Source organism: Phascolarctos cinereus, unplaced genomic scaffold, assembly GCF_003287225.1.
Source record: "Phascolarctos cinereus isolate Bilbo 61053 unplaced genomic scaffold, phaCin_HiC Scaffold_726;HRSCAF=1367, whole genome shotgun sequence".
Taxonomy (NCBI): domain Eukaryota; kingdom Metazoa; phylum Chordata; class Mammalia; order Diprotodontia; family Phascolarctidae; genus Phascolarctos; species Phascolarctos cinereus.
In genome coordinates, this window is record NW_027556098.1 from 244,722,950 (window position 1) to 244,735,992 (window position 13,043).

At 35.6% G+C, this 13,043-nt stretch overlaps 1 protein-coding gene across 1 annotated transcript in view; it reads right to left on the reverse strand.

Moving 5' to 3' along the window:
* Window positions 1-13,043, reverse strand: part of NBEA (neurobeachin) — a 776,021-nt gene that overhangs the window by 58,803 nt on the left and 704,175 nt on the right. The window contains 1 exon segment of the mRNA XM_078147053.1: window positions 3,859-4,011. Within this exon segment, the coding sequence (XP_078003179.1) occupies window positions 3,859-4,011 (153 nt within the window).

Genomic DNA, 13,043 nt, shown 5'->3' on the forward strand with positions numbered 1-13,043 from the left:
TCATAATTAGTACAGGGAATGCTATGTGTCTATGTGAGAGGCAGAGTTTGTTGGAGAGCTCTGGAGAGGAGAGACAGTCTTCTTCATTCTTGCTTTGAGATAGTACACAGGAGATTTCAGACTCTTTGGGCCTGACTCCAGGATACAACAGAAAAGATTTTGCAAGGCAGACATTTAGGTGCAAACTGATTCCTCAATATGTCTTTGATTATTTCCAGCTTGCCTCTCTAGAGACTGAAGAACTTCCCTTCGGGTGAGATCAATACCTTTTAGTTAAGCTGTGATATCTTAGTCCCATCTAAAGAGCTCATTCGATATCTATATTTTTTGGTATATTCTAATCTGTGTAATTTCTCTGATTTCTGTTTGCTCTCTGCTTAGATTTTATAAATGGGTTTGCTTACTATTCATTATTGTCAATGGCCTTTCATTTAATACACGTTTGGAGAGGAGGCTACACACTTCAGTTTAGAATAACTCTTCCCCTTTATGGAATGGTGACCAAAAAAGTAACTTCAACAAAAAAAAAATTCCCTTAGACCAGAATATGTAATGGGGGCAGATAAATATAATTCTAGTCTGTTATCTTGCTAGAAGAGAACAGAAACAGTTTGGCCAGGTTCATATCCCCTTCAGGCAAGAATCAATCTCCCTTAGAAAGAGTTTGGCAAGACTTCACAGCCCATGCGGATGTACAAATAACCCACATGGGTGTCATATCATAACCTACATGCATAAAGAGTGTTTTTACTAAAATGCTTTCTATAATATTTAGTCTCTGTAGTTCCATACTCCTTTTTGTTATATGTATAAGGATTTAGTTTTACTTCTTAAAAAAATTGTTAAACTACAAGTGCACTTCCTCACTTTGAGGAAGGTAAATGAATCAACCTTGCTTGTTAAAGAATACATACATGCATACACATATTTACACATAACTAAATTACTAATGCCTTGTCAGGATTTCTGTGCATTGGGAGTCCATTCTCTTTCAACTATAGATTCTGAGCAAACATTTCACATGTAGAATCCCAAGGGAAAAAACCACAAGTACCAATGAGATCTTTGATTCTTCATTTGAGAAAATAACCCAAAGAAATTCTCCTGGCATAACAACGTACAGCAGTAAAAGCTGGACTATAAGGAAAACTGAGCGCTGCAGAATCGATGCTTTTGAATTGTGGTGCTGGAGAAAACTTTTGAAAGTGCTTTGGACAGCAAGGATATCAAATCAGTCAATAGTTAAAGAAATTAACCCAAATACTGAAGCTGAAGCTTTAATACTCTGATCATATAATGAGAAGATAGGACTCACTGGAAAAGACTTTAATGTTGGCAAGAACTGAAGGAAAAAGGAAAAGAAGACAGCAGAGGATGAGATGGATAGGGAGAAACATGGAAACAATGAACATGAAGCTAGACAGACTTTGAGACATAGTGGAGAACAGAAGGGGCTGGCATGGTATGATCCATGCAGGGGTGGGAAACCTGTGGCCTTCTAGGTCCTTGGGTGCAGCCTCTTGACTGAGTCCAAGTATTACAGACCAAATCCTTTTATTAAGGGGATTTGTTCTGTGAAGTTTGGATTCAGTCAAAGGGCCACACTTGAGGACCTCCAGGGCGTCATGTAGCCTTGAGGCTACGAGTTCTCCATGCCTGGTTCAGAGTTGGACACAAGTGAATAGACTAAACAACAAAAACAACATGGCATGTATCCTTCAGTATTAATCGTTTCTTGTCCTTTGCCTCCACACTTACAGCTGCCTGAGGTGTCTCTTTTGCCCAAAGATAACATTATAGAGAAATGTTCACCTGTATTCAGATGGTCCTATAGCAAGCATCTAGCATCTTAATAGCTTTGATATCTCTCTTGTTGACTAACCTTGTGTAAATCAGGAAATATTCCAGTTCCATATTATTATTTCCCTCAATCAATTACTGCCCCTAAAGATCACAAAGTGTATATCTGAAAAGAAGTCACTGCTCTTCATTAATCACCATCTCGTCTCGAAACCTCAAAAAGGAAGGATCATCTCTTACACATATCAGGGACATCACCTTTTCTCAATAAATATAAAAATGAAAGAGAAGCCATCTTTGGAGCTGCCACAACAACCCAATCTGGGTATCTGCCACATCATGTCAAATCTGGATACAGATTGGGCCGGGGGGGCTAGCACCCACTCCTCTAAATGGCTATAAAGCATATCCATTACATTCTATAGATCTCTTTTGGATCCATAAGTTTTGTGGATTTCCTCTTCTCACTAGTTAGGATGCTTAGGTTACCACATAATCCATGAATTTGTGACCAAATAAAGAAAATGAAAAGGGTAGGAGAAATTGATCAAATCTCATCACATGGTAGTCACACTTAAGGGGCACTCATTCCAAAGGCTGCAAGTGAGTGCCTTTACTTCCACAGGCCAGCGTGGCCCTGAGGTGCATCAAGAGAGGATCAAATTCCAGGAACAGGAGATCACAATCATTCTGTACCCTGCACTGGTTAGGCCACATCTGGAATATTATGCATGGTTTAGGCTGCCACATATTAGGAAGGACATTGATAAGCATAAGAGTCTCTAGAAAAAAGGCAACCAGGGTAGTGAAGAGCCTGAAATTTATACCACATCAGGATTGGCTGACGGAATTAGGGATAGATATTTAATTGTAAGGAGTCGAGAGAGTTAGATATGATAGCTGTCTTCAAATATCTGAAGGGGTTCCATGTATAAGATTTTGTAACCTGGGGTCCATGAATTTGTTTTAAAAATATTTTGATGATTATTTTTCGATATAATTGGTTTCCTTCATTTATCCTATGTATTTTGTGCACTAAAAACCTTATTCTGAGATGTCCATAGGTTTTGCCAGACTGCCAAAGGGGACTATGACACAAAAAAGGTTAAGAACTTCTGGCTTTGTGGAAGAAGAGTTAGAACTTCAATCTGGGAAGTGGCCTTAGAGGGCAGGACTGGGAACATGGGTAGAAATTGCAAAAGGGCAAATTTTATCTTGATATATAGAAAATCTTTCTAATAATTAGAACTATACAAAAGTGGAAAGGCCTGCAGATGATGGGATTTAAGATGAGCATTAAGGTAAGTCAGGGAAGGAAGGAATTGGAGGCGATGAGGAAGAGCATTCCAGGCTTGGGGGACAGACAGCCAGTGCAAACACAGTCAGAAGAAGGAGTGTCACTGTAGTGGAATCATTCTGTGCGCGGAGGGGAGTAAAGAGTAAGAACACCAGAAAGGTAGGAAGAGGCCAGGTGATGAAAGTTTTAAGTCCAAATACAGGATTTTCTATTTGATTTTGAAAGTAACAGGGAATCACTATAGTTAATTGAGGGAGGGAGGTGACATGGTCAGACTTGAACTTGAAGAATATCATTTTGGCAGCTGAGTGGAAAACAGATTGAAATGGGGAGCAGGGAAACCAATTAGAAGGCTAGTGCAGTAAGTAGTCCAGATGAAAGGTAACGGGAGGATAATACATTCCAGGAATGAGGGACAGCTTGTACAAAGGAAAGGCACAGAGAGAAGAAAGATAAGATGCTGGGGGTGAAGTATAGTAAGCTTAGTCTGACTGGACTGTAGAATCTGTGAAGGAGAGAGGCTGGAAATGTATAATGGAGGGAAATAACATGCACGGAGAACGAATTTCCATTGTACGGTAGAACTGTCAAAAGACCAACTTGTAAAACCCTTCTTCCCTTCTTATATTTTAAACCTTTTCTATTAATATTTTCACATATATGAAATCCTTATTTGTTAAAACAAAAAAAAATGTGTTAAAAATATATTGGCTATTTAACATCAACATAACAGCTCAAGTAGAAGCCAAAATCTCTCTTACCATTCTGTTGATCCGTACAAAGTCTTCAGGTTTCTTTGCCCATGGGGGAAGGTCAACATCATTTACAACAACCTCATCTTCTCTGACTCCCAAATTATATCCATTACTGTTGACAAACATTTCAGGTAGGTAGTAGAACTCTGGAATTAATTCCTGTCAGTGATAAAAGTATGGCATATTACACCTACTGCATAAAACAGTTGAAACATTATTGAACATTTTCTATATTTTGTGTATGTATATCTCTCTGTGTGTATATGTATTACACAAGACAAATCCTCCCTCTATTTTTTCCCCTTTGGATAAGATATTCAAGGAAGATATGATTAAATTTTTTTGTACTATGGTTTGAATGTTCATTTTACAACATTATTCTAAAAGTTCATTTTTTCTCAATAATGTTTCCAAAACACATGTATTAAAGAGAGCATACTAATTAAAAAACAGGCCATATTAGCATCAAGAAAGCGAGTATTTTTGTAACAGCAGAAAGCTTTTGATTAATTAAAACATATCTAAAATATTTTGTAAACTGTAAAGTTATATACAAATGTGAGCTAGTATTACTAAATCTAAGATATTCACTTTAAGAAACCAAATTTCACGCAATTAAAGTTCTCTGAATTATTATTGAAGACTGCATTAAGGAAAAGAAAACTATGTATAGAATTTAAAATAAAAATTCCTGTTACTTCTTATTTTTGTCTTTTCAGCTGCATTATCAATTATAATATACTTAAATTACAATGGACTTTTAAAAATGGAATTCATACTTTACTCTTTGAATTTGGCAAAGGAAAAGCCCAACTAATAGTTTTTTAAATATTCACTATTGGATACTATGAAAAGCAAATTGTCAATATAATAAATAGTTCAAAATATTTAATACATGTGACTTGAATGGTGAGTACTTAATATAACAGCAAGGAAAAAATTCCTGGTATGGTTGGATTCATGTCTGCAATAAAGTGATCGTAAATGTGTGATGCCTAATGTGCAATTTATATCACTTTGAAGAAAAAGTGAAATAGAAACGTAGTGATTTTAAAATCATAAATTTATCCATTTATGGTTGCCTTGTTTAAGCAGCTGGCCTAGAATTAGAATTTGAAATGCTAGTTTCAATGCACATCTCTTTTCTCAAATATCTATTTTCTTATTCCTTATACTCCCTCCATCAATTTCCTGGCCTAGTCAGCCTAAAGGGACTGGACAGAAATGTTATTCTATCCTAGCTCTCCCGCTAGTCTCCTTACCTAAGTTGCCCAACACCCCAAGGAGACATCACACTGAGGCCAAAGCCGTAATGATATTAATGACCCTTCTGAATACATTCAGCAGTAATTAATAAACTCTCACCTGCTCATACCCTCCTTAGTCCAGTGATCCTGAATCCCTAGCTAGCTTTATGTAAATTCCATTCTTCATCTCCCACTGTCCCCTCTCTTATTCTTATACTCCTCAACCCAACCCCCAAATGTCACACTCTAAAGGTATTCTACTGTGCTCTCTGGAGAGCCTTCTCTATAGACACTAAACTTGCTTTCACCTTAAATCTTTTCCTTTTCCACACTTCTTATTCTGTGGCACTTACTGAGACCTGGCTCCACAGCCTCCCTGGCTGCTCTCTCTGGCACTGGCTGCACTTTCACTAACTGTCCCCCGGAATCACTGGTCGAGGCAGAGGTGTTATAATACTCCTTGCTCCCCATCGCTGCTTCCAAGCTCTCCTTCTATTACTTTTGGACTGGCTGCTGTTCTCCTCTTCTCCCTACCTTGACCTTTTTGTAAATTAGTTCAGATTTATACTATACTATATTACAAATTTCTGTTATACAATCTCAACTGGGCCCTCACTGCTGGCAGGTAATCTTTTTATACCTCCCCAATCAATTTGCCATCCCACTCTTGACAGTAGCTGTTCTAGGAAATCTTGCTTTTCCTCAAGTCTCCCATGGGACTCTCTTTTAATCGTCTCAGCCCAGGACCTTGCTTCACTGAAAAAACTGAGGCAGTTTATTAAGAGTTTCCTCTTCTGATTTTTTGAAACCAAGTACAGCACTTTAAATTTAACTCTATTAAATTTGATCTTATGAGATTTGCCCCATCACTTTAGAATGTCAAAATTTTTTTTAAACCTGGTCCTAGGACTAGCAGAATCAAGTCATGTAAAAGTGTTAGTTAAGATATCAGAGTAAGTTGACAAATAAATGCCTAAAGCACTCACTGGCTTTTCTTTTATAATTCTTTGTTGGTAATATGTCACAAACTACCAGAGATCTAACTAGCCATTCTGGTACTTGAGAAATCGTGAGGAAGAGTCCCTGGGAAGAGATTTCCAGGCTCTTGCTAGGGGAGGACAGAGTAAGAGAGGAACTCACTGGGGGTTCAGGAAGACCTTAGGAGTTCCACCTGTTGCACATACTGGTCTTCACCTTTATGATGTAATGGTGACTTCTGTTTAAGCCACTAGCAGGTATAGTAATGTCTGCACCTCCCCACTCCATCTGCAAAGACTGCCCTGTAATCTTATTGGTAAGGAAGAGGGAGCAGGCTGAAGTGTTAAGCACTCAAATCTCTGGGTTTCAATAGAAATAACAGAAAGAAGGGAGGCACTTTTTATTACTGTACAAAGTCCAGAAGTATAGTAAAGATAATTTGTTGAACTAAATAATTTTATGTCTCTAAAAGAAGGACTGATAGCATATTTGCTCCCTGCCTACATCAATCCATTTCTACCTCAATGGATTTCATCTTTTAATGCCCACTTATCTCAAATGCCCCCATTTTCATGATGATTTCTCTCTCTCTACAGTCTATAGTGATCTCTCCTTCATACCACTTTATTGGTACTTCTTGTGTTCACTTATTATATTCTGATGTTTATTATCACTATTTGCATTATCTCGCATGCTTATACTATTGGATAAGCAACTCCTTAAGGATAGGGATCATATTGCATTTATCTTTGTAATTCACACAGTACTTAGCACAGTGTATCTCACATAATAAAAGCTTAATAAATGTTTACTGAATCAATGAAAGGATAAATGAATTTTACATGGATGAAAGAAATACCCAAATGGTAGAATCAACAGAGTTCAGCAACTGTCAGGATATAGGAGATGAAGAAGAAGGAAAAATCAATATGATTCTAAGACTCTGAGTAAAAGTGACTAGAAAGATATGGAAGGGTAGGCAGCGTTTGCAGGGGAAAGTGAGAATGGCATCTTTTGACATTGCAAAGATACCAATAGAGCATATAGGATGTCTCTTAGTTATTCTGCATAGTCCCTACATGACTAATATACCTTCTCTGCCAATCATATACCTCTGTTTCTTTTTCATTGCTTTTCCTGTATAATTCTTTATTGGTAATATGCTGCAAACTATCCATAACTAGTCATTCTGGTACTTGGGAAACTGTAGGGAAGAGCCCTTGAGGAGAGACTTCCAGATTGCTCCTGGGGTGGCTACTCCTGAGGGAGAGAAAAATCAAGAGAGGAAGTCACCAGGGGTTCAGGAAGACCTTTTATCCATTTTTGGCACGTACTGGCCTTCATCTTCATGATGTAATAGTGACTTTGATTTAAATCACTAGAATGTACAGTAATACCTGTACTGCAACCCTTCCCCCTCGCCCCCACTCAGTATGCCCTGTAACTTTACAGTGTACCTAATGACCCTTAATCCCTGACTCTCTAATCCTTGCAAGGAGGTGGAACTAGGAAAGGTAGAAGAAGGCAAAGGGGAGGGAGAACGGAATGGAGACAATCCTGGGGGAAGACATGGTGCTGGCTATTTCTCTTGACATTCTCAAGTGATACAGCAATAACGTACAGCAGGTACAGCAGGGGCCCTAGGACCTGACAAGAGGAGTATAACACAGTTAGATGTACTAGTCCAGGGACTGAACAAGAAAGCACGGGATGTCATATTGGGGATGTACCACTGGACTAGCAGAGGATGTTTCTGATATATTACATTTAAGGTTTTAGTATATTTGTGTGGAGACGTGCAGCAGGCAACCAGATATATAGGGCCATAACTCAGGTCTAGATGTATAGATTATGAAATTCGGGTCTATAGAGTTTAGTGTCATTTGCATATATATAGGTCAGCTGATGGAGGTAGGTCTTCCCACTACTTCATTGAAACCACTTTGCTAAAGGTCAACAATGATTTCTTAATTGCTAACTCCCAATGGTCTTAAGTTGTCATTCTTAATTTTTCTGCTGGTATGATACTACTGCTCACTCATTCCTTTCCTACCCTCTTCCCTGACTTCCATGACGTTGCTACCTCCTGGTTCCTTTCTTAACAGTCTGAACACTTCTGTTCATTTGCTAGTTCATCTTCCCCTTTTTGTTCTATAAATACAGGTGTTTCCCAAATTATATATTGTTTGTATACAGTTGTTTTATGTTGTCTTTCCCACTACAATGTGAACTCCTTGAGAGCATAGACTGTCTTCTTTCTGTTTCTCTTTGTATTGCCAATACTCAGCATAGCGCCTGGCATATATAGTAAGTGATTAATAAATGTTTGCTGAACTTACTTGTTCAGTATAAAGATACAATCATGTAAAGGAATTAGAACTTGGAACTACATAAGGATATTCATACTCTATGTTCCATTATAATTTACAGAGTTCTGATCCCTTAAAAATATCTCCAGACACATCTCAGTGAATACCACTAACAGAAAGTGAAAAGAGTAGGCAGTATACTGTGTTGGAAATAGCAGTGACATTGGGCAACTCATTTACCACCTCTAAGCCTTGGGCTTATCTGAAAAAAGAGGAACTTTGATTAGATGATTTTTAGGGCCTCCTCCAACTCTGTCTATGATTCTGTAATCTAGCAGGCAGTAATAATAATAACAGTTTGCATCCATTTAACACTTTAAGGTTAACAAAGCACTTTTATCTCTTACTGAGACCCAAAAGGAGAATACGAGGGGAAATCTCTAACATATTAACCTCCAGTACAACTATCAATAACATATTTCAGTAATACTGCAGAGAAATCTGTGCTAAACATGAAAATGTTTTCACTGAACAAAAGTTACTATTTAAGAATGATTTAGATTTATGTGTATCAGAGACTGTCAAATAATTTAGCACCACTACATACATTGATAAGCTAAACTTTAAAATAAATTACTAACAAAAGAATGTAGTTAAAGCTCTGTCCCTTCCTTACTACCTTGAAATTAAAAAGCCTTATTATGATCTTATAACCTAAAGAATGTATTTATAATCACTAAATAAGCAGTTACATAGAAGAAAAAAGGAAAAGTTTTAGAAGTTGAAAAAAACCCAGCATATTAGTTATACCATTTTATGATTCATTTGACAACAATGTTTATAACAATATGTAATAGAAATTGCTCATTTAACTCTACTAAGATCTTCCTTGGATGCCTCATTGTAGTATGGAGCTGATCCTGGATTCTTAAATATTATATGTCACTGTACTTTTGGCAGCTACTGAGCTAGAAATACTTTATTCAAGTATAGCCCTGGCAACAGATTGTGTATCTGTGATCCAAGAACTAGCCAAGATAAATATAGACAAACTCATCACCAGAAGTTTGGTTGACAGGTAATGTATTTATTTACTTTTGCCACGTGGACTCATGAAACATTCAACTAAGACATGAAGAGGTTGTAATCCTTATACAAATCACAGCACAGATTTTTGACATTTTAAAGTATGTACATATTACTAAAAAACAGTTTATGACTAAAGAGATTTATAACTTGCTTGGAACTTGAATATACTCTGGCTGTTTCTACCAAATTGGTTGAAAAATTTAAAATTCCATCCAACAACCTCATTTTTCTGTATGATAAAACATAAAGAGGCAGTGAAGTGAACAGAAAGTTAGCTTTGGAAGCAGGATGATTTGGGTCCAAATCCTGACTTTAAAATATATTATAATCACATTACAATCTCTATGTCCCAGGCAATTTTCTAAGACTATATAAATTATAGAGTTGTTGGTCTACTTTAGTGTGGAGATCTGATCAAATCAAAGGTCTGCCTCAACACACACCTTCAGGTGTGCTGGTAAATGTTTAATAAGAAGTTCTCCGAGGAGAAAAAAAAAATATGTCTCCAACACACTTTTAAGTTTAATCTGCATTATTAACATCATTTTCTTAAGTCTAGAACATCAACAAAATAATAAATTAAGTCCTAACTTATAGTGTTTGCTGATTTCTGAGGTGTAAATGCTCCAAGTGAACATCTAACAATTAACTGGGTTCAAGCTGGCTCTATACACCTGGGCCCCTATCCCCCAAGAGAAACAACAGATTAGAAACTGAATTTTTCATTGAACTTCCTATCTGATAGAACTGATGGTTATTTTGACATAATATTTGAGGCAACAGGCTTAGTCATTATGTTTCCCTCACAAAAATCTAAATTTTATTCTACATTTCATTATTTTATTATACAATTTATTATATTGTCATGCTATTTAATGTTAACAAGTATTTTAAATTGAAGTGGTATATACATTAAAAATTCCATTGAACTTTAATATTTTCCTCAATTTATTATACTCCAATGTTCTTTGATATTTTTGACACTAGTAATCTCTTCCATTTCTTTTCATGCACCCACTCAGCAAAACAGGTTAGATATCCATTTTTCAAGAGAAATATAATTTTCAAAGGATTTCATGTAGCTTAAAATTTCTTAAATAAAAAATGTTAAAACGCAAATGTTGTTAGAAAAATGAAAAAATGAGTATTAGACATTTTATGTCTGTAAATGTGATTCTTAGTTTATTTTAATAGCTATACTAAAACCCTAAGGTACAGTTAATAATATTATATGCCTTCTGTCTACATATAAGAAAACATCCTCAAACACATTTTCTAATTTATAAGCTTATGACAAGTTCAAGCTTCTGAAAAATTGGACTTGAAAGTATGTCTTAGAGTGATAGAAGACCACTATTAACACTATCATAATTGTATACCTTTTACATCAAATCTGACATTTCAGTTTAATATGTTTTGCTAAGGGACTATACCATGTTATGGTTTTTCAGTGAAATCAAATCCATTTCAGACGTTTTCAGTTTTCTAATATAATTCACAGAAAGGCTTTAAAGCTGCCATCTTTTTTTCTTTCCCTTTTCCAAAAGATTAATCCCAGGGCATCCATTAATTCTGCAAGAGCCTCATTATGGGTCAATGAGCCAGTGGTGAGCACCTCCATTAACTGTATGAATTTATACTATGTCACCCTAATGACATTTTGTCACTGCTACCTCTTCTGACATCTACACAGCTATTGAAAAGTAGCATAATAAGTTTGTGAGGCATTAGAAAATATTAGTGCAAGTTATAAGTTATTTGGATTTCAATGCTATCAGAAACTGTCCTAGAAGGGGGAGGAGTAAATGTTTGAAAGCTAACTGGTCAAACTAAGGCTATTTCTGGAAAACTTGTATCTGGAAAGGTCACTTTACTAAAACATATCCTTTACCCAACTTGTACTCATTACCATAGGAGAAGGCTGACATTAATAAAGATACAATAAAACTATCTATTTCACACCACTTTTCCCTTGTGTATTACCAGGCTAATAAAAATATATGCTCTATTGATCGAGTTCAAATCAAGACAGGAAATGAATGCTTTCATTTGTAAATGATCTAAGAAAATGTATTTTAATATGTTAGTGAAAACAAGTAAAGGAATTCTTGTTTACTATGTATGCTTAATAAAGACCAAGACAGAAACAAGTTAATATTAATGTAGTGTGTGTTTATACACACAAAGGAATTTAGAAAAATTAAAATTTCAGTTTAGTAATACATCTAGTTATTTGGGAAACTATGTTGTCAATTGACTAGGAATTGGTTTTGAATTGATTATGTTTGAATGAATTCAGTCATTCTTTTCATAAGCTTCAGCAGTGTGGGGCACAGACTATATGTTATTGCTCTATGATTTGCATCTTAGTTCTGAAAACACTTTTATATAAAAATAACACAAAGATAACTGGAGTATTCAAATACGTTCACTCTGACATTTAAATGGAACATGTTCAAGTAATATCTTCTAAATTTTTGCACATAAAGGTCTTCAATTAAAATTTTTTAAATAAAATTTCATTTTTTTTTTTTCAATTAGCAAAGCTGTCCTCTCCTCCCAATTTAGGTTTGGAAAAAATTGTTAAACACATGTATAGACAAGCAGGGCAAATTTCTGCATTTACTATGTTTGAAACATAAATATATGTAGAATGTATATAACTATATATACATGTGTGTAAGTATGTATATATATACACATATATGTATGTGTGTATATATCTCTATATTTAATATACATGGTCTATACTTTGATGTATATGTGATTACATGAGACTGTACTATGAGTCACCAATCAGGAGATGGGTAGCATGTTTCATCATTAATCCTTTGGAATTGTGATTGATCATTATGCCGATCAGAGTTTCTAAGTCTTAAAGTTGCTTTACCTTATTGTTATTATATAAATTGTTCTCTTGGTTCTGTTCACTTCACTTGGTGTCAGTTCACACAAGTCTTCCCAGGTTTCTCCGAAACCATTCCCTTTATCATTTCTTATAGCACAACAGTAAACCTTATATCACATATATATGCTGAATTGAATATGCGCTGAGTTATAAACCAGAATTTCAAATGCAAACACCCTTGCAAGCTCTACTAGTCTATATTTCTATGTTACTAAAAAAGAAAGAAATGTGTCTGATCAAACTATTATTGCTATTAATTTTAAAAACAATTAATATTTATTATAATACCCATTATACATTATTAACAAGTTCTACTGTTCATGAAATGAAAGATACTACAGTTTAATCAGAGAAACAGGATAAGAATTTAGACCATTTGTAAAGTGCCCTTAATACATATCCCACCTCCTTTATAAAAATCCTTGTTTTATCCTTGCTATGCCTATTTCAGTATAATAGGACAGGTTAACACTATTTCTATTTCACCAGAATTAGATTGGGATTCTTCATTATAATCCCCCTGTAAAATAAAAACCAATTTTTATAATGTTAGTTTTGAGCTGTGACTCAGTGTTAATTCTGGTATAAAATATCTGGGTGAAGCTACTGGACAAATAGCTAGCCTGTTCATCAATTCTGTCCAGGCAGTACAAAGGTCTT